The sequence below is a fragment of the Podarcis erhardii genome, assembly GCF_964252035.2.
Source record: "Podarcis erhardii genome assembly, chromosome: 17".
In the NCBI taxonomy this organism is placed as follows: domain Eukaryota; kingdom Metazoa; phylum Chordata; class Lepidosauria; order Squamata; family Lacertidae; genus Podarcis; species Podarcis erhardii.
Window position 1 is genome coordinate 26,996,814 of NC_138515.1, and position 22,724 is coordinate 27,019,537.

Consider the following 22,724-nt stretch of genomic DNA (forward strand, 5'->3'; position numbering starts at 1 on the left):
GTCAAACTCATGCTGGTAGCTTCGAGAACACTATCCAACCATCTCGTCCTCTGTCGTCCCCTTCTCCTTGTGCCCTCCATCTTTCCCAACATCAGGGTCTTTTCCAGGGAGTCTTCTCTTCTCATGAGCTGGCCAAAGTACTGGAGCCTCAGCTTCACGATCTGTCCTTCCAGTGAGCACTCAGGGCTGATTTTCTTAAGAATGGATAGGTTTGATCTTCTTGCACAGGTACCACAACCCAAATACAGGAAAGCGTAATGCTGCAAAGAGAGAGGAACAATGCCTAGATCAGTGCCTCCCAAACTTGGGTCTTCAGCTGTTTTTGGACTACAACTCCCATCATCCCTAGCTAGCATGACCGGTGGTCAGGGATGATGGGAACTGTAGTCCGAAAACAGCCGAAGACCCAAGTTTGGGAAACACTGGCCTAGATCCATCTCCTTAGCTGTGGGAAAACGACCCCAAAATACTAAAACATGAAACAGGAGTGTACAAGGCACCCTAACTTGGAAAGAGCTTGCATGGAAATCAAGGCAGAATACTTCCCCAGGTGAAGGTGTTTCAAATCAAATTACAGTGATACCTCAGGTTACATACACTGTAACCTGTATCAAGCTAACATTGGTCAAAAAGGGGCAACTGAGCATCAATTACTTAAAGCAAAAGTTGTCATACCCCAGCTCCCAACAGCCTCAATCAGCTTAGCCAATATTTGGGGGTGGTTGGAATTCAGCTGCAACATCTGGAGAGCCACATGCCCCCCCCCTAATTTAAAGTATTATTTTCACAGAACTGTAATGAAGAGAGACTTGGCTGCACAACCTTCACCAAGACCAAGGGAGATACAGTGGTACCTCAGGTTAAGAACTTAATTCGTTCTGGAGGTCCGTTCTTAACCTGAAACTGTTCTTAACCTGAGGTATCACTTTAGCTAAGGGGGCCTCCCACTGCCGCCGCGCGATTTCTGTTCTCATCCTGAAGCAAAGTTCTTAACCTGAGGTACTATTTCTGGGTTAGCGGAGTCTGTAACCTGAAGCGACTGTAACCTGAGGTACCACTGTACACAAGAGGACAGTCTTGCTTTTGTACACCACTCCTTCATTTCAGTAGGGCTTGTGCAAAAAAGACTTTCCTACTCCCTTTTAAAGCAGGTGTGCCCAACTTCTGGCCTTCCAGATGTTGTTGGAATACAACTCCCATCATCCCTGGCCATTGACCATGTTATGGCCATTGAACATGTCCTATGCCCTTTTGAAAATGTGGCTCTTTTGGGGACGGGTTATTGGGTTGTATTTATTTTGATTATATACATTGTGGTTTTTATACCTCTGGGTATAAGGCGGTATATAAAACAAAGAAGAAGAAGTATAAGGTAGGGCTTTTTCACACAACTGTAGAGTTGGAAGGGACCACGAGGCTCATCTAGTCCACCCTCTGCAATGCAGGAATCTTTTTGCCCAAGGTGGGACTCAAACCCACGACCCTGAGGCTAAAAGTCTCACGCTCTACCAACTGAGCTGATGGTACCTGGGAGTCTAATGAAATCTGGAAGGCCACAGGTTAGCCACCTCCATTTTAAAGCTTTGCCTGAGCCCCCAGCATAATTTATCTCTTCTCCTTGTTGGCTTCTGCAGGGAAAGATCTTGCATCTTTCCCACCTTTGCCCTTCAGATCAAATGACGCACTTATTTGCTTCACATTGACCACTAATTTCCTTGCCTGACTGGCTTCTCTTTCCACAATTCTTATGGGCCATCCACCTTCCAGCTGTTGTTCTTTCTTTGATTATAGTGCTGCCTGCAGTGTTAGATAAATGCTATTTGCTCATTTCACCCATCCACAGAGACAGGTTGGTTGGTTTGCTGTCTTAAAAAACGAAACAAAAAACTAATTATTACGTTTAATCTGAAAAATGCTCCAGGCAGGGAAGGAAAACTTTATCATGGTGTCTTGGGAATCCAGCAAATCAGCACTCAGCCAGAGGTGGAACCCAGGGGTGTGTGCCAGCAGCGGTATGCGTCCCAGAGGAGTGTGCTGGCAGCGGGGAGCATCCCAGGGGGGTTAGCCGGCGATGGAAAGCATCCCAGAGGGGCACCACCAGCGGTGATGTCACCCCCCCTCAAGGATGACATCTGGGGCGCGCTGCCCCCACCTTTCTCCGCCTCTGCACTCAGCACAGCCTCTTCTGCTTCAGATTGACAGGACTCGTTCCTTCCAGACTTGATCCCCAAGAGAAGAGGACCTCTGGAGTGAGGAGAAGATTGTACATTTGCCCCAGTTGACAACAGCGGCTCCTGTTTGTAGGAGTCTCTTTCGAAGGGCAAGAGTGGCCTCTTTTTGGAGAGGTATTCCATGCCGCCTTCTATAAAAGGGTTCCCTGTCTTTGTGGAATACCTGACAATCTTTAATTGTGGTCAATGCAGCCAGAACCAGCCAAATGAAGAACAACTGGTATATTTTCCCTGTCTGAAAACTGTCTGCCTCCAAGACGCATTTTTTTCTTAATCTGACTGAAGAGCACATTGGTGCAAATAGCTCCCCACTTGTCCATCTGTTTGCAAGGAAGCTGTTATGAGCATCTGATCACTGCGGTATTTGCACTTTTGGATGCTCTGATTCCCAAGGATTTGGCTTTGCTCCAAGTGTCACTGGAATTCAGGGGTTTCCACACTGAAAATGCTCCTGAAAACCTTGGCTAAGGGCCCCTTCGCATGGCAAGTTTTAAAATGCAAATCTAAGATCTTTTAAACATACACATAGAATGTGACTGTGACAAATTAAAGCGTACAGAAACAGATTATCAAAAAACATAGCCGTCAACTTTCAGATTTGAAAATAAGGGATCAGCAGCCTCACTTGTCCCGGAGACAGTCTACGGGATATCTAACAATCCGGGATAGCAGCGGGAAGCAGGGGGAAACGGTGCTGAAATAAGGGAATTTCCCGCAAAAAAAGGGAAGGTTGACAGCTATGTCAAAAGAAACCTGTGACTGGCCATAGCTCCTTGCTGTGTACACTCTGTGTCAAACAAAGATCGACTCATGTGTAATGTGTAAAAAGATCCTCAGGGTTTGTCCATACTTCTGCTTGTCCCAAGCCTAGAAAGGATGAGTCCGAGTGGTTTTCTGCTTAATCCACACTTTCTAGGCATGGGTCCAAGTGGTTTCCCCCTTTCCCTGCTCCTTTTCGACTGTAAACTCCCTTTTAGTGATAAAACATGAATTGCTGATTGCTCCAGTTGAGTGCATAAGAGTGGTTCCCCCCGCCTCGCAGGGAAAGCCACAGAACAAGAGGAAATGTGGAAAATGTTGTACCAAGTGTACACAGACAGCATTCCCCACCCCTTTCATTAGAAGGCTCTCCTGTTTGCATCACAGCTGAAAACTGGAGCTTTGGGGAACAGAAATCCAAGGGGCGCTGCTACAAGGGCAGTGGGCTCAGTACTGACTCCATAGAGTGCTCATTCCTGAGAAAATTTATCTGGGTGGGCCCATATAATAATGTCTACTTCCACACCCTGTACAAGCTTCATGGACTTGCTCCACCCTGGTGTTTTTGTTTTTTTTTTGGGGGGGGGGTTCCTTGCTTCCTGCCACATCCCTACCCAAAGCCTTTACTCTTGCAACTCAGCCACCCAAAGGACTCCTGTTCTCCCAAACCATTCTGCTCATTCTCATCTCTCCTTCCCCTCTGCTGTTGTTTAGACTGGATGCTCCTTCTGCTCTTGAGTAAGCCAAGTTTTGAAAACTTTCTGTAGCTCTGCAACCCCTGCTGACCTTGGTGAAGAGAGCGCGGCGAAACTGGATGCCAACATCTTGCTCCGACTCCATGAAGTAGAGGTTGAATGTCTCCTTGCAATTGACCGCCTCTCCTTTGAAGCTCTTGCAGTCCCGGATGGTGAATTTCAGCTCCACGTAGATGCGGGAAAAGGCTTCGGCTCGGAATATCCAGTTGGTCCGGAGCCAATGGTCAGTATCACCTTCCGAGAGGACGCTGCAGTCTTGATACATGTACATCGGAGTGCCATTTACGATCTCCTGCACCTCACTCCACTATGGGGGGGGGGGGAGAGAGAGAGAATGGGGGAAGAGTCATGTTAGCCGAGAGTTTTATCAGGCTGTCAAAGAACTCATGCTTTTTTGTTAGTCCTATGATGTATGCCAATGGATTAATGTAAATATAAAGAATGAATTAAAAATATAAGGCAAATAATCTTACAATACTACGCAAGAACCAGTCCACCACACACACCCCGCACTGTTTAGCCTCCCTGCCATCTCCCCCCACCCATGCTGTCAAATTTTGGAATGCAAGTTCCTTCCTGCCATTTTAGAATGCAAGTTCCTTGGGGGCAGGGACCTACCTCTTTGTTGTCATCCTTCTAAACTGTCATGCAGATTAATGGTAAACTATATATGTAAATCAGCAGCAGGTGGATACCAACAGTACAGTGGTACCTCGGGTTACAGACGCTTCAGGTTACAGACTCTGCTAAACCAGAAATAGTACTTTGGGTTAAGAACTTTGCTTCAGGATGAGAACAGAAATCGCATGGCGGTGGCGCAACAGCAGCAGCGGGAGGCCCCATTAGCTAAAGTGGTACCTCAGGTTAAGAACAGTTTCAGGTTAAGAACGGACCTCCAGAACAAATTAAGTTCTTAACCAGAGGTACCAGTGTACTAAAATAAGCACCATGCCCATATAGCAGCAAGAGACAGTCATCAGATCTCTTGGAGTTGTTACTTGAACATAGCTGGGTGAGTGGGGCGGGGGGGGGGGGCTAGCAATTTGAGGAGAGCAGCAACTGCTGAGCAGACCCAGTGCAAGGAGGACAAATGGCAGGTAGTTTAATTCTTTATTGACAAAGCACACACAGTTGATCCTATGGTGCACAGAACATGCACACACACACTTCTGACAACTAAGGAGCTGGCCTCCCCTCCCTAGGTTTGTGCTATGAACTGGATGGTTGGAGCAACAGTGTAACCATGGCTCTACGCATGGGCATAGCCAGGAATTTTTTTTGCCGGTTGGGGCAGAACCGACATGATTGGTCAATTAGTTAAGTATTTCTATTGTTTTACTTGATCTGGGGGGGACAGCTGCGCCCCCCTGGCTACGCTCACCCAAACTTAAGAAGGCTCGTCTGATGGGGTGCGTGCAAGCAAACTGCGACTTCTCCTACACAGAAGTTGCCACTGTGCCTGTCTCTTCAGTAAAAAGGTAAAGGACCGCTGGATGCTTAAGTCCAGTCAAAGGCGACTATGGGGTTGCAGTGCTCATCTCACTTTCAGGCCGGGGGAGATGGTGTTTGTCCACAGACAGCTTTCCGGGTCATGTGGCCAGCGTGACTAAACTGCTTCTGGTGCAATGGAACATTGTGACAGAAACCAGAGCGCACGGAAACACTGTTTACTTTCCCACCGCAGTGGTACCTATTTATCTACTTGCACTGGCGTGCTTTCGAACTGCTAGGTTGGCAGGAGCTGGGGCAGAGCAACGGGAGCTCACCCCGTCGCGGGGATTCGAACCGCCAACCTTCTGATCGGCAAGCCCAAGAGGCTTAGTGATTTAGACCACAGTGCCACCTGCATCCCGTCTCTTCAAGCCCCTCCTGGTCCTGGGGGACAGAGGGGATTCTACCACCTCACTCTCTCAGGACCATCTCTTCCTCCACTCCTGGCACATCCTGCCCTTCCTCCAGTCCCGGCTCCTGCCCCACAACCTACACCCTGTTCCCCATCTCCTTCTGGCTCAGACTCTTCCCCTCCCTCTAGCCCTGGCTCCTGCCTTGTGGGAAGCACAAAAAAGAACCCCATTCCCCTGGGTGAACCTCTGGCCATGCAACCTCTGCCGCATTCTCAGCTGTGGTGGCTATTGCTCAGAAGGAAACCACAGAGAACTCCCTGCTTCTCCCCCTTTCACATTTCCAGGCAGGTCATGGCTGCTTCAAGCCGCTTCCTACAACCCCTTTTGGAGGGGCAGGATCTTTTTCCCTGCAGGCCACAAGGCTATGGCTCACAGCACCTACAACTGGCTCCCTGCCAACAGAAGGGTGTGCATCCAGCGCAACTCTCCAAGCCTTCCAGTTCTGAGGTGCTGGATTGCTAGTCACCCAGCCTGCCCTGCAGGAATCGACAAGGTCTCTTATCTATGAATCACCAGTGCTTTCCTGAATTAAGAAGTTCAGAAAGAGGAAGTTCTTCGCAGGGTGTGGGAAAGAGCGTAAGTTTTATATAGGTTTATGTGGGTGGCTAAGTATATCCTCTTTGTGAATTACTGCATTAAACTAAGCACAGAAAGCAAATTTCAATGAAGAAATGAGTGTTTGTGTATGTGTGTCATGTATGTGTGTTGCAAGTTGAGATACACAGGTTTTCGACTATCTGTATACCAAAGGCACCTATTACGGTATGTAGCATTGCTGTTTTTAATTAGAGCTATAGATTTATTAGAAAAGACAAGATCAATCCTCCTTCTTCTGGGAGAAAATTTTAGTCTAAGTACTGTGTTTAAAACGGGCATCCATGCGGGGGACAAATCCATTTAAAATGCAATCGCAGGCAGAAAAAGATACAACAATAACAATAACAGCACAACATATTTATTTCCTGTGTGCCTTCTCCTTCATATTGGCTCCCACTGGAGACAAACAAGTTTATTACGAATGCTAGCATTGCCAAGCCACAGTTGTTGTCCTTGCCAGAAGGAAGAAGCTGGATTCCAGGGCTTATTGCCACTACAGATTCATATTTGTTGGTTATGGCAACCCTGAAAAATCTGGGGGGGTTGTAATTCGGGGATTACGAGACTTCTCTGTTAGAACTCACTAGCCCCTCTCGTGCAAATGAAAGGAATTACTATTTAAATAGTCTGAAGAGTGTAAGGTAAATGTAGCTGTCTGCATATTACTTTGCCACAGTGATAGAAGCTGCTTCAATATAAGACAACGGGCCAAGTTACAATTTTGTATTCTTCCGAGACCTTTGAGAGAACCCTACTTCAGATTGAAGCAATCAAGCAAAGGCACTCCCTTGAAAATTACTTCTCTGGTTCTATTTCAAAAGAGCTTGTGATTTAAGACCACCACCCGCTATCAGGAATTTTGTAATTTTGGCACAGCCCCTAAAGGGTTGTTTTAAAAGGGAGCATTAGGCAAATGAACTCTAAATTGTGCAATTGCTGTCTTTTGATGAACTTCTCCCTGCATGCAGAGACAACATCTGTGGTGTTTGGGGGGCCTGCTAACAGACAGATGAGCCGTGGTGACTCTGTGGAGTCACTTCTGCATATTACACCCCACTTGTCTTTCTTCCACAATCCCAGTCTAGAGTGAGAGCACACTGCTTCACTTAGGTAACACAAAAGCAAGGCAAATGATACCTAATAGGGTTGATAAAGTTATGGATGACACGTCAACGGAAGCTGGAGAAGAATTTGTTGGCAGGATAAGAAACAGATTAACCAGGTTTGTTATCCCACTCAACTCACTCAATATGAGCTCATTTGCTTAGCTGCAGAAAGAATCACCTGCCCTTAATGGCTGAGGCTGAAGCATTAGATTGATTCATATCAGGATCAGAGGATCAGATTCATATCATATCAGGATGCACAGCAAGGCAGGGCTCATAATCTGGCAGCAGAGCACATCCTGCACATATAGATGGCGCCAGATGAAATCACAGGTATTTCTAAGTATAGCCTTTCAGGTAGGAAGGCTGGGAAAGAAGTTTGCAGCACACCTTGGATTTACAAAGTGCCTTTTCCAGGAAAAGGATTTAACGATCATTTCCAGGAAAATGATTTAATATATTTATCGTTTATTTTTATTTAAAGTATTTTTAATAGCATCCTCCAATAAAATTCCCAGGACAGTTTACAAGAATGAATGAAAGAATTGAACTGTAGACACAAAGGGCTATAGTAGGCTTATAAAACTTATAAAAGCAGCACAAAACAATACTCAATATTAAAATCTGATGGTAAAATAAAAAGGCATTTACTAGACACGAAAGAGACAACAAGGAAGAAGATGCCAAGCAAGTCTTTCTGGGCATATCTTTCCATAACTGGGCCACCAAAACTCAGTAGCCCATCTAAGAGTCATCCATCTCTACTCAGTTGGCAGGGGCACCCATAGGAGAACCTAGATTAAAGTCCTTTGTGTAGGACAGTGGTTTTCAAACTTTTTATGTGGGCCACACTTTCAGTTTAAAAATTTGCTCATGCCAGAGAGAATTTTTTTACTGATAGGAAATACATTGAAAAACAAAAAGAAGCAATTCCCAGCAGTGCTTGACTTATAACATAGAACACATCAGGCCTCAACAATTCACCCAACAGCTCAGGACCAAACAGAATTATGGACATTTCCATAGACTGATCTATTTCAATTGTTGCATCCATAGAATAGCGGGTATGAGTGATTTTTTCCTTCTTCAAAGTGTTTTGCAAACATGTCATATCAGAGAGCCTCAGAAGGTTCCTTAACATCAACAGATGGACCAGATTCCAAAAGCTTTTGGAAAAGCTTAGCTGGGGCTTCTGCAATGCAGTAGCATCAGAGTGTGGTTAAGACTCAGGAATTTCCCTAGTAGAAATCTCACCCTGGTCTTTCTCTTAGGTCCTGCTTTGAGGCTTCCCACATGCATCTGGTTGGTCAAATGTGAGAACAGGATGCCCAACCAGATGGACCACTTGGTCTTATGTTCTAAATCTTAAAAAAACTGAGTGGCCTTAGACAGCCACTCATCTACAGTAATGCAAGTACAGAACTGCCCGCCTTACAGTGCTAAGAATTTCCTAGGTGATGTTTTTGAATTTGAATACTCTCTCTGCATAAGCATAATGATGCTTTCCTGTAAGTGATAGTTACCCTTTCAAGTGCAGTCATAACTAGGGCTGCAAGCTGCAATTCATTTAATCAAGAGATTAATCAACCCAAGGCTTAGCGGCTTGATCAGTGGGAGCCAATTTCAATTGACGAGGGAAATTTTAATTGATGGATCTGCAGGTTTTAGCAACATATCTCTTGTCACGTCACGCCCCCAACTCCTTTTGAGGCCCCTCTTGAGTTACTGTTGTGTTACTGTAAAAGGGAATGAGAATTTAAAATGTAACGATGACCCTTCCTTCTAACAGTGAGATTTTATTCATTAAATTGCTAGTTATTTTACATTTCGTTCAATATCTCAAAAGGCTCCTACACTGAAATAGTGGCAATATGCATGCTTTAAAAAAAAAGTAACTGATGAATCATTTATTAATTTTAAATCAACTAAATATTATTTAATTGGTTGACAACATTAGTAATAACTGCCAAGGTGCACAAAAGAGTAAATATGTGTCTTATGGATCATGCATATGAAGACCTCATCCTGTTACTATTTATTTACAGTAGCTAGAATTCCAACAACTAAAAACAATTACTACTGGGTGTTAATGTAAACATTGCTTACGCTGTATCACTGCCTCCAACGGTGGCCTAGCAGATGTTCTTGGAAAGCACAAAAGCAGAGCATGAAAAGGAAATTATTGGAATTATTGTTGAATGCCATAAGAAATGATATTAAAATAAAAAATATCTCATTAGGGGGATTTATGAATCATGTCATAAGAAAATCATTATATAAAACAAGGACAAAATATAAGGATCTTCTAGAACCAAAAACACCATGGTGGGCATCACCTCTAGAAGCAATTACAATAAAAAAGAAAAAATATGGAATTAGAATGGGCCACATATAAAGATCTGATTGGGCGAAAGATAATAAATTGGTAATTAAAGATTATGAGGAAATTAAAGAACACCTTACGGGTCGGATCCTATACCATCAATTGCATGAAGTGTTCAGGACAGATAAGAAAAAAAGGTTTCTCAAACGAACCTTCATTATTAGAAAAAGTGTTATTACAAAAGAAAACCAAGGTAATATAAAAAATGTATGATACATTATTGGAGTGGGAGGTCAAAGACGAACAGGTCAAGGAGATAATGATCAAGTGGGCTTTAGATATTGGGAAAACCATTAACTTAACAGCATGGGAAGAACTATGGAGAAAGAACTGGAAATCTACAGCCTGTGAAGTATTGAGGGAAAACCTAATCAAGATGTTTTATAGATGGTACTTAACACCTACCAAAGTAGCTAAAAAGTATAAGACAAAAACAAATCTGTGCTGGAGGTGTGGTAAAACAGAGGGGACATTTATACATGTTTGGTGGACCTGTAAAAAATTCAAAAGCTTCTGGTACACAGTGTATGATGAGATTAAAAAGAATGTTTAAGTACTGTATAACTTTATGAAAAATACAGAAGCTTTTCTACTAGGGATAACGGACACTGGTATAGCAAGAGAAGATCAGAAAATATTCCTCTATGCCGCAGAAGCGGCAAGGATCCTAATTGCTAAAAACTGGAAAAAAGAAACTGTGCCAACAAAAAAGGAATGACAAGATAAACTGTTAGAGTATATTGAACTGGCTAGATTAACAGAGGCAATTAGAGATCACACTAGACAAGAGTTTCAAAAAGCATGGGGAAAATGCAGAGAATACTTCGCAAAACAGCGCCCTAAAATACATACCTGGACTTGTTTCGATTAATGTCTGCAGGAGACTTTGTAGATATTTAAGTTATAATTAGAAAAATCTTAATAATTATTCATAAAGGAAACAGTTTCTAATAAGTAAATAAGGAGGCCAGAAAAGGATAAAGGAAGTCTTTTATTTGGTTGTTTGTATTGTTGTATGTTATGTTCACTGTATGTTATGTTCACGTTTAATGAGGGTGGATTTGTGTATTGGGGGTGGGGGGTTTGTGTTATGTGGTAAATAAAATTCCAATAAAAATTTAAAAAAGAAAGAAAAGGAAAGCACAAAAGCAGAGCATTAAAAGGAAAAAGGAAAGCTATCTCAGGTCGCTCCTCCCTGTTAACTGGTATTCCAAAGTAGAGTGCTTCTGAACATAGCTGACACATGAGTTAAGACACTAGCAGAATCCACAACCTATATGGAAGCTAATGATGTGGAATGAAACCACACTAGAGGAGGAATGTAGAATAAGCCCCCTCATCCCCCCCCCATTTTAATTAGGAATCTGAGATTGCTAAGCAATCATCTCAGGTCCTTAGAGCCTGCCAAATTGCATTGCACTCCTTGTTGATTTGGTGACCTGCCCGGAATACAATGGGTGAGGCTTGGCTTGCTTACTTTGAACTTCCAGCCTTTCCTGCTTCTCAAGTGTACAGCAGAACAACGATGCAAGCCAAACCTGCTGAGCTATTAAAGTCTGGAGTATCTAAATTGAATAATGCATGTCCCAAAAACAGGGCCATTAAAGTGGTAAGTTACAGTGATGACAAAGTAATAACCCCGACTAGTCAATCTCTTGACTTATCTACATAGCTGTTATCCTGTCCCTAAAACACCATCATCTGGCACACACAACACTGTCTGTGAATGCTGAAGTAGTTACTCCTGACTTGGTGGAGACACGTTTTCTGCTTCTCAATATTTTGGTTCAAGCCCCCGGGTGGGATCCTCTGCCAGAAGGAAAGAAGCTGCATGGGGAGTCCACAGCTGTGTGCCAGAGAGCACACCTTGTACACATAAGAACTGGTGTGGTGGTGAAGCGATTACAGATTCAAACCCAGTTTCAAATCCACACTCAGCTGGGAAGCTTTGGCCAGCCCACTGTCTCTTGGCTTAATCTATTTCACAGGATTGTAGAGAAAATAAAACAGGGCTGGAGGAGAACCATGAAAGTCACTCTGTTCTCCTTGGGGGACAGCGCAGGATTAAAATGTACAAAGATCCCATGTTCAAACCCTGGCAATTCCAGTCAAGAAGGATCTCGACTAGCAGTCCAGAGAATGAGCTCTTTCCCTGAAGACTTAAGAGAGATGCAACTAAAGGCTGCATTGATCCTTGGCCTACACTCTGGGGACGGCCTACCAGAAATGGATGTAGCGAGGGCTTTTTTTTTTCCAGCTAGAATTCGCCAGAACTCAGTTCCAGCACCTCTCAGGTGGGCACCATTGCCATTATAAGAGAACAAGGGAGGCGTTCATGGCAAGTCCTAGCACCTCTTTCCCTAGAAAAACAGCAATGAGTGTGGCAGAAAGTGTGTCTGAACACCCCACATTCTTGCACTCAAGCACGTTCCGGTACACGCCTCCTCCTCAGGTGATCTGTGTTATCATCGCCTTACCCACTCATCAAAGGGTATATGAATAGGGGGTGGGCGATTTGCATCTCTAGCAGGGTGCTGGGTTGTTAAACATCACTGCCCATTCCTGAGTTGTGCCTCTTTAATTTTTTGTTGTTTCTCTTAAAGGTAAAGGTAAAGGGACCCCTGACCACTAGGTCCAGTCGTGACCGACTCTGGGGTTACGGCACTCATCTTGCTTTATTGGCCGAGGGAGCTGGCGTACAGCTTCCGGGTCATGTGGCCAGCATGACTAAACTGCTTCTGGAGAACCAGAGCAGCGCACAGAAACACCATTTACCTTCCCACTGGAGTGGTACCTATTTATCTACTTGCACTTTGACGTGCTTTCGAACTGCTAGGTTGGCAGGAGGAGGGACCGAGCAATGGGAGCTCACCCCGTCACGGGGATTCGAACCACCTACCTTCTGATCGGCAAGTCCTAGGCTCTGTGGTTTAACCCACAGCGCCACCCGTGTCCCTCATTGTTTCTCTTAGCATAGGGTAAATTGGTAGGACAGGGGAGGAGGGCAGAAAAATTGCTTTGAGGGGCTGAATCAGGCCCTCAGACTGGGGGTTAGCCACCCCTGCAGTAGGAGCAGGATTCTGACCACTGGGGCAGGTGGGGCGGAGGGCAGGGCAGCCAACTGCTGGTAGAGGTAGTGGTAGCTGGAAGCTGCAATTGGCAGAGCAATTACACAGGCACAAAGTTTAAGCAGAGAGGGAGAGATTGGGGAAACAGAGGTTATGGGGGAAAAGACTAATGGGTCTGGGGGAGTGCTGTGCTGCAGTAAAGGAAGACTTTTTTTACCAGCATCTCGTCCTTCTCCTTCTTTAAACTAAAGCAACACAACCTGATTGCTCCTTCTGTTGCTTCCCAACAGAACAGCTAGGTCAGAGCATCCTGAATACATGCTGACTGGGCCCAAGGCCACCAACAAAAGTAAAATGAGGGAGAATATCCTAAATACTTGCCATGGTTTAGTCTTGGGTGTTGATCTAGAACTAACCACTTGCTGGAACTTCAGCAAGTATACCTATGTGCTGCTGATTAGCTAGGTGTCTGCAAACTCAATAAAATAAGGTTATCTGAAGGATCAGTAAGTCTTGTCATCCTACATGAACTGCCCCTTTTTATATAGGAAATTGCTTCCAAAAAAATTCAGGATTTTCTAATGTTCAAAGTATCTGGATGGGACGGCCACAACTGTACATTATGGGCAGGCATCTAAGAGTGTTGGGAGTTTAGACTCCATACACGTACACACATCAAACACTCAAATTATTAATACAGTATCTGTACAGCACAATCACTGTGTATGATGCTCTACTACAGAATAATAGAGCAAACAAACATGTAGAAATATTGAAGCACGCCTATAATTTCAAAGGATGAGTGACTGTATTAAAACAAACAAACAAATTCCACAGAAATTTCCTGTAGGAGAAAACTATTTAAGTCAATTACCAATTGCTAAATATAAAATTTGCAAAAGAGATGATGACTGTGTTATGTTTGGCAGAAGCTAGATTGAGAAAATGCATCTCTTCTACTGTAGGTGAATCATCTTCAGATGAGACTAAATTAAACATTGTCATGTTCTAGCCCAAACCTGTTTACCTGTTTTGGCAGCTGTGATCCCCCCCCCCCCGTGTCAACCTTGGGCCTCTGCAAAGCACCCTAAATGTACCCTTATCCCAAACCTTACAGCCGTACCCTCTGCCTGGAGTCAGAGATCTCACAAATCAAAGCATTTATCCACTTGATGATAAACAGATGTTACTTTAATAGTGTGATTAGTAACCATGGCTGTTCTTTTTTAAAAAATTAAATATTAGGTATTTGCAGGAGTGGGTGGTTTATTGTGACTGCAGCACATGAGGAGAGGCAGTTTAAACTAAAAAAAAATTGCCCCATCCCTATGCACCAATTAGACACAGGGGTGGGTGGGTGCGATTCCCATTGGTATCAATGGGATTTCTACATGCGTGTGCGTGTGTGTATTTGGAAATAAGTGTTTCCTGAGGTCATATGTAGATCTCAATGAACTTTGAATAATTGGCAAGAATTTGACTATTTATGCAGAAAGTTTTATCTGAGGCCAGGAAGGTGGAGGGAGGAATGCAATGAAAAATAGGTGTGTCCCCCGCCTTTTTGCGAAAAGGAGCTGGAACAGAGTTGTGGAGCGAGAGAAGATTAGGAATAGTCTCCCCCACTTTTGGGGAGGGTGACAAGAGAACGTTTTGGTTGCACAGCATAGTGGCAAAGAAGGCAAATTCTAGGCAATTCGGGCAGAGAATGTGGCTCTGGAATCTATTCTCCCTAACTTGAAGGGTACAGTATGCAGTTTCAGTGATGAGGTAAAAGGCACTTTGCATATCCTCAAAGACAAATTTTAAGTCCCACTGATTTCAGTAGGTCTAAGCGTGACTAAATTATGACTAAACACAACTAAATACTTGTGATGCTTGTTCTCTCTTAGCCGGATTGAACCCAGCAGCCAAGGGTGGAATTCCTATATGGTCTGTGCATGTGCAGAGTTCAAATTTCAGCAAATCTTTTATACCATTAAAAGTGTTGCATCTTTTGGCTAAATTACCATTTGAATAAAGGAAGGGAAGGGTAAGGAGTATATTTTAAAATAGGGTTAGATTTAAAATGAAAAGAGAAACTCAGCAATTCAAGTTTTCACCAAAACCAGCAATAGAAGTTGGTCAAATTAAATTTCTGTTAACTCAGTTCTAAGGGATCATGTTTCCTGCAGCCCAGGCAAAGGGAGTACTGCTTTCTTTATGTACAGGAAATTGGGGTGCAGGTCTCTACAGTGGCACCTCAGGTTACATACGCTTCAGGTTACATACACTTCAATTACAGACTCTGCTAACCCAGAAATATTACCTCGGGTTAAGAACTTTGCTTCAGGATAAGAACAGAAATCGTGCTCAGGCGGCACGGCAGCAGCAGGAGGCCCCATTAGCTAAAGTGGTGCTTCAGGTTAAGAACAGTTTCAGGTTAAGAACAGACCTCCGGAACAAATTAAGTACTTAACCCGAGGTACCACTGTATTAAAAAAATGTGGGCTATCATTATTTTGTGTGCTCCCCCTCTGGTCATTCACGGAACATTTCACAAGGTAAAGGGACCCCTGACCATTAGGTCCAGTCGTGACCAACTCTGGGGTTGTGGCGCTCATCTTGCTTTATTGGCCGAGGGAGCCGGCGTACAGCTTCCGGGTCATGTGGCCAGCATGACTAAGCCGGTTCTGGCGAACCAGAGCAGCACATGGAAACACCGTTTACCTTCCCACCGGAGCGGTACCTATTTATCTACTTGCACTTTGACGTACTTTCGAACTGCTAGGTTGGCAGGAGCAGGGACCAAGCAACGGGAGCTCACCTCAAACTAGGGGATTCGAACTGCCGGCCTTCTGATCGGCAAGTCCTAGGCTCTGTGGTTTAACCCAGGGCGCCACCCGCATCCTTAATTCCTTAAGCAATTCCTTTATTTATTTATTTTTTAAAATATCTAGTTGTGTCCTACCTAGTGCATCACAGGACCGAAATAACTTCTGTAGAATTCTACACCAGTCCCTTTCTCCCAGGCAGCTGCACAAAGCTGTGCCTTTCCTCAAGGACACCCCCTGTCCTGGAGCTACTAAGGCCCACTGTTCTTTGCAAAAATGAAGCAAAGGGGCAAACAAACCCACTTAGAGCACTTCCTCCTGTCCCATGCACACATTGCACAGACAACCATTCTTGTCTGCTTGCTCTTTTTGCAGGCGGATTCCTAAGGAGTTATCCAAAGCTTGCCAAAATGACTTTGTGGCACCCACACTGCAGTTGCTCTTGCTGCTCTCCAAAGTAAAGAGGTGAGTAAGGTGAATGAGACAAAAGGAGGCAATGACTGCCCTTACATGCAAAGCAAGCAAGGTTAGTTGAAGCTGTAATTGCGTGAGTCACAGGCTGGATTCGTGTTTGGGGATCACATGTTCCTTTCTGTACAAAGGGAGCTGAGATGGATCACCTGAAACAAGCCTCTGTGGGATTGCCCTCATGATGGTACATGTCGCCCAGATGCGGGTATTCTTGCCGAGTCTGTCACCTATAAACCTCTTTTGTATAGAGCCAAGCCATGCAATCTGCAGCTTGACATGACAAATCCTTTGCTGTTGACTGTACTTCAGATTGCAAGTGAGAGGTTGACTATTTGAGCGCTCCCACACATTAAAACAAAACAAAACAATTCTCCAGACATATAAAACTAGTGTGTCAGGGAGAGCATTCTTGCCCACATTCTTGCGTGAGCAACAGCTTTTGTTATGAGGGATTAAATATAAAATAAAACAAAATGGGGAACTTTTGAAACATTCAGTTCCTCACCTGCAATCTGAAATGTGGCAGCCTGGAAACTGATGCAGCATGGGAAGCAGCTGCACATGTGTCTCTTAGTGTGGTGGCCTCTGTTCACATTACACTTCCTTCGTATGTCCTGGGATATCCTTACCACCAACTCAGCTACCACTGGTGAACATGTGGAATTAAGATTTTTTGCCCCAACACGCATCCGTATACATTTCTTTACACTGAACCACAACTGCAATTTTAATGCCCACTCATCCACAAAAAAAGATATTTTGAGCTATTCTTTCACAATCCTTTTTTGTTTTGTTTTTACCACTCTAAATAATTTGGTGTCATCAGTAAAGTTAGGCACTTCACTGCACATTATTAAATCCAGATAATTCATGAGCAAATTAGAAAACACAGGTCCCCTGGGGCCTCACGTTTTATATCTCTCCATTGTGAGAATGGGCACTTATTCCCACTCTCTGTTCTCGCATCTGTTACCGATTCACAAGAGGACCTGTCCTCTTATCCCATGGCTGCTAAGTTTACTCAGGAGTCTTTGCTGAGGAATTTTAGCCGAAGCTTTTTGAAAGTCCAAGTAGACAATTTCTACAGGATCACTGTGTCCATGTGGTTAATGACACTTTCAGAGAATTGTAAAAGGTCAGCCAGGCTTTCCAGAAGCTTTGTTGGTTTTTCTATTGCAAGATTCGTTCTTGATAATTTACCTTTAATCATGCTTTCCACCAGTTTACGCAGAACAACTTGTAAACCAGATGAACATTTATTAAGAAACAACATTAGTGATAACTGCTAAGAACTAACGCTGGAAGGAGAAAAGCCAAATCTGTCTCTGTGGATCGCTGACTTCAGGGAAAACAATGATATATTAAAGTACAGCCCTGCTAAAGTACCAGGTGTCCTCATACTTGGTTACATTGGCAAGAGCTGCGCCTCACTTGTATGTACTTTGCCTATATATGGTCCTGGTACAACTTCTGACACCCCCAGTTGAACCAGTAGGGATTACTAATATTTATGAGATTTCCTACCCACCCTCCCCATTCCAGGGTGGGTTACATCAATGTAAACATACAGTATTAAAATAGTTTAAACAATATACAATCGAAAGAACAGGGTGCGTCCTAAAAACATATATATCAAGTATCAAGAGTCAAGGTAGAGGTGTGTCATCAGCATATGACTAAACCTACACAATAAAAGTGCCTGATTTTCCCTCTGTGGGGAGGGATTTCCACAGCTTAGTGGCTGCCATAAATAATGCCCTGTCCTGGCTGCCACCCCTCCAAGCCAACTACTGAAGGTGGTAAAAGTACCAGGAGGACCTCCTCTGTCAATACAAGGCTGGATAATACCACTCTCCCTGGCAGGGTTGACAGACTGGGATACAGAGATCCTGCCTGATTGTTTGAAATGTCCAAAGCAGTGAAAGAGAATGCATTCACTGAGTCTCCAGTCCCTTCATCCTCTTTCACCTTCCCTAATGTAGCAGTCGGGATTCCTGCTTCCCTGAAAGCAGCAGATTGAGAAGAAGTGACTAGTGGAAGATCACTCAGGTACAACGGCTGAATCGACACCTGTTCCCCACGAATTCTTAAAGGAATGGGCACTATCTCTAGGTTGGAATCTGGCAACCCTTGTGTCCAAGCATTGTATATTCATGTCCCAGGTTGAATTTGGATTCATGTGGGTTCAGCTGAGATAGAGCAGTTGGGTGACTACAGGAGCCAGGGCCCAGGAACCCAGCTGATAGGTAACCGGTAAGCCCTGGCAAAAGCTGAGAAGGCAGGAACAAGAACCTTCTACTGTCAAAGGAATACCAGTTGCTGGAAACTGCAGGAGCAGAGTGCTGTCTTCTTCTGGGCTTCCCATCTGGTTGGCCACTGTGGGAACAGGATGCTGGACTCAACTGGCCAGAGCCATCAGGCTCTTATTACATTCTCCCAAAAGGTTCCCATTGCAATTCAAAGGGAGGACCAGATGTTTCTGAGGAAGCAAAGACTTCAGGCAGCCAGGCTAGCAAGGACTGAACACGTAGTTCTAGTTGCAAGAGTGTGCTTGCAGGCCTTGCCTAAAAGCCTAAGACTGCAGAACCACCATCCCGACACCCATGTCACTCTGACTTATCTGGACCTGAGCTGGGGCAGGGTGGCAGCAAAAGTTGAGGCTCAGCAGTTGCACTGACATCTGTGCCCCTGCTAATCTGGCACTTCCATCAGTACAGCCATGCAACCATGACCCCACTACTGCTTCGCTTCACCCCTGGTAGGCAGCAGCTTCAGAGTTTCACCCCCCATGTGCTACAACTCAAAACAGGGCCAGCACCAAAGAAGGAGGCCCATTTACAAGACCCCTCCAGGACCCATTCCTCCCCTTCATCACTGCAGCCTACTTGTTCACGCACCGCTTGCTCAGGGTCAGTCAATGCTGGTGGTGAGAAGTCTTGGAACTTATGCACAGCTTAACATGTAAGCTTGGAGTCTGAATTGCGGTGAGATTGTTATGTGCACAAAGATGGAAAGATACAGCCCTACTATGGAGGAATGGCTGATAAAATTATTAGACTTAGCTGAGATGGCAAAGTTAATGTGTTTAATTAGAGAAAAACAATTATTGTCATTTTTTAAAGCATCAGAATCTTCTTATGGACTTTTTGCGTGAAAGGGATTTGAAGACGGAAAAAATATTGGCTTATAGAAAATGGAATGGTTGGATGTTAATGAGTGGTACTATATTTAGCTGACAGAGAACTGGGAGTGTTTTTATCTTTTCCCATTTCTTTCTCTTTATTCTTTTCTTTCCCCTTCTCTTTTCTTTTGCTCTTTTTTTAGATTAGATTTTAAAAGTGTAGTATAAAAAAATACTCTGTATTGGGTATAAACTTTTGTATATATTTTGATAAGTATAAAAAAATAGACCTAAAAATGGGATTTGAACTGAGTACTGAATGGTTGTTGGATAATCACACCTAGCCCCTGGCCATAACTGAGACTCTGCATTCAGGAAAATAAAAATGCTAACTTTATTAAAGGGAAGACATATTTGATAGGAAGGTCGCTAGTTCTAACTACGAGCCATGCCTGCCCTTTGGTATCAGCAGGAGACACAAACAGAGATGTATCTTCTCCCAAGGCTAGGAGGAAGAAGGAAATACGCAACTCTGAAAGTATCAGCCTAGCACCTGAAGCAAGGTCAGCACAGGTTAAAGGACAGTCTAGGGAAGTTCCTCTCTCATGCTACTTTATCCAGTGCAGACCCACAAGTCTTCAGTACAAGCTGAGTTGCACCCCAACACCTCCAACAACAACAAGGAGCAGTAGACGCCATTGCCAATGCCAGTTTGCTCACTGGCAAGCAAGAGGGTGGCGCTGTGGGTTAAACCACAGAGCCTAGGACTTGCCGATCAGAAGGTCGGCGGTTCGACTCCCCGCGACGGGGTGAGCTCCCGTTGCTCAGGCCCTGCTCCTGCCAACCTAGCAGTTTGAAAGCATGTCAAAGTGCAAGCAGATAAATAGGTACCACTCCGGCGGGAAGGTAAATGGTGTTTCCGTGTGCTGCTCTGGTTCGCCAGAAGCAGCTTAGTCATGCTGGCCACATGACCCGGAAGCTGTACGCCGGCTCTCTCGGCCAATAAAGCAAGATGAGCGCCGCAACCCCAGAGTCGGTCACGACTGGACCTAATAGTCAGGGGTCCCTTTACCTTTAAGTAAGTGGGTAGTAGCAATCCTGAGGAAAAGGAGCTGCAGTAGTTGGTGTCTATGGTGGTGAAGAGGTAGACTCACTGAGGGAGGACTAACTGAAGGAGGGGTGCTCAGGAAAGGTGTCTTATTACTGCCCAAGGGTCTTCCATACCTGGAGACTGCACCCAACAGGAATAAAAGCTGCATTGTACAAAATAGACATTTGCAATACAGATGTCTCGGTTCCACCTTCTGTTCCACACCAACCATGAGCAGAGGCACAGAGGACCTTTAAGCCTTGTGTACGAAACACTTTTAGATAAGCAATCCAAGGCCGACACTTAAGACTATCTGATAATGAGGGCAGGAGATGTACCCTGTGTCCACAAAAAACATAAACTCCTTGCTAAAATCCTTACACCATAATGTGCTGCTTTGGGTGAGCGCCGCTATTGAGCAATGACTGTGAAAACAGTGTTCAAAGGGTCACAGAGTTCATTGCCACCCAAGGGAAACATCTGCATTAAATTCCTTTCCACAGCATCAGGTGGCCAGTCTGACTACTTATCAAGAACACCACCAGCCTCAAATCTCAGTGGGACGTGAAACTTGATTCTGTTTACGAATTCGAAAATTTCACAAATTTGAATTCTGAACTACAGTAATCAAAGAAGCCACTTTTGAGGTCCAAGATCACAGAGGTGATAAAATAGATCCACTATATGTGAGATAGTGTGCCAGGAGGTATTGCAACCCCTTCAGCAGCTTACAGAGGTTAATGTATATGCATACATAGAATCATAGAATTGAGGAGTTGGAAGGTCCCCTGCAATGCAACCCAGAAGGAGATTTGCATGAAATACTTTATAATTTGGAATTAATGTATATATATAAGGGAACATGAGGCATAGCCGGGGGGGGGGCAGCTGCCCCCCCTAAATCAAGTAAATAAATAAAAATACTTAACTAATTGACCAATCACATCACAGATAGCTCGGTTCTGCTCCCCCAATCCCTCCATGTAAGGGAGTTCTGTATTATGGCCTTAGTGTCATCAGATCTTGTCTTTTTCAGTCCCATAAAGATGGAACTATTTCTTTGGTTAGTGCAGTACACTCAGTGCTGGTTTAATACTGGAAAACTGAAAGCACACTGGAAAACTCTGATCTTGTGAACCAACCTGAGATCTTCGGATGAAGGCAGTACAGTTGTACTTTGGTTTTCAAACAGCTTAGTTTTCAATCGCTTTGGCTCCCGAACGCCGCAAACCCGGAAGTGACTGTTCTGGTTTGCGAACTATTTTGGGAAGCCGAACATCCGATGGGGCTTACACAGCTTTCGATTGGCTGCAGGAAGCCGCACTTTGGTTTCCGAACGTTTTGGAAGTCAAACGGACTTCCGGAACAGATTCCATTCGACTTCCAAGGTATGACTGTATATAAATGTAATTAGTTAGCAGCAGCAGCAACAACAACAACTGAAAGCTATGCAACAATAGCTGCTTGTTACTTAAGGCTGTGGCTTGGAGGGCAGTGAGGAAAAACTCGTCCATAAAATCCTGCTCTCATCTAGGAGGATTGCCATACCTGATAAATCTAAGTGATATCCATTTGTCTCTCATATTGAAAATACATATTATTCAATCTGTTGTAAAAGATAAGAACATAAGAAGAGCTTGCTGGATCAGACCAATGGCTTATCTCGTCCAGTATCCTGTTCTCACAGAGGTCAACCAGATTCCTGTGGGAAACCCACAGTCAGGACCCAAAAAACAAGGGCCCTCCCCTGCTAGTGGTTTCTTGTTGGTCTACCTGTTTTTTTGTGATACTTAACATAACAATTATTCCTATGCCTACTTCTCCATTTGTATTCTTCAACATATAATTAGTTTGTTTTTCAGCAGTAAGCATTTCTGTTTCGGAAGCATTTTAATTTTGAAACAATAAACATGGAAATCTTTGGAAGGAGTATAATAACGCAGATTTTCTGAGCTGTGAATTTGGCACCAAACGCAACACGAAATGCTGGAAACGCGTTGCAGATTTAACATTTTGGATGAATTTAAACCATATTCCGAACTACATTTGAGAAATGGTTGGTGACTGAACATGAGAATTATAAGACCGGTGGACAGATGTAATTAAATCCATCCCATCAAGTAAGGCGGGGCAGAAATTTCCCAGAACATTTTCTGCTGCTATATGTTTCCACAGAAAATGTCCTTTTAAAATACGTGTTGCTCCATAAAATTAATTAGCAGCATAATTAATGGATATGGTTATCAGTTAAATGGAGTGGTTCTAAAGTTGTAATTAACTTTTTCAGGTGGCTGACCCTAAGAAACATGTAAATATAAATGCATAGTTCTTTATGTGCGTCAGTAGCACCTGAACACATTTCTTTCTCCTTCTTTTACACATTTTTTGTTCTTTTATTAAACATTACAAACAACAAATAAAACCACAAA

At 44.0% G+C, this 22,724-nt stretch overlaps 1 protein-coding gene across 1 annotated transcript in view; it reads right to left on the reverse strand.

Annotated features, from left to right (window-relative positions):
• The window catches only part of EPHA1 (EPH receptor A1), a 92,540-nt gene that overhangs the window by 43,190 nt on the left and 26,626 nt on the right, over positions 1–22,724 (reverse strand). Inside the window, exon 3 of the mRNA XM_081844912.1 lies at positions 3,777–4,052. Coding sequence (XP_081701038.1) covers positions 3,777–4,052 — 276 coding nt within the window. The remainder of the gene's footprint in view (positions 1–3,776; positions 4,053–22,724) is intronic.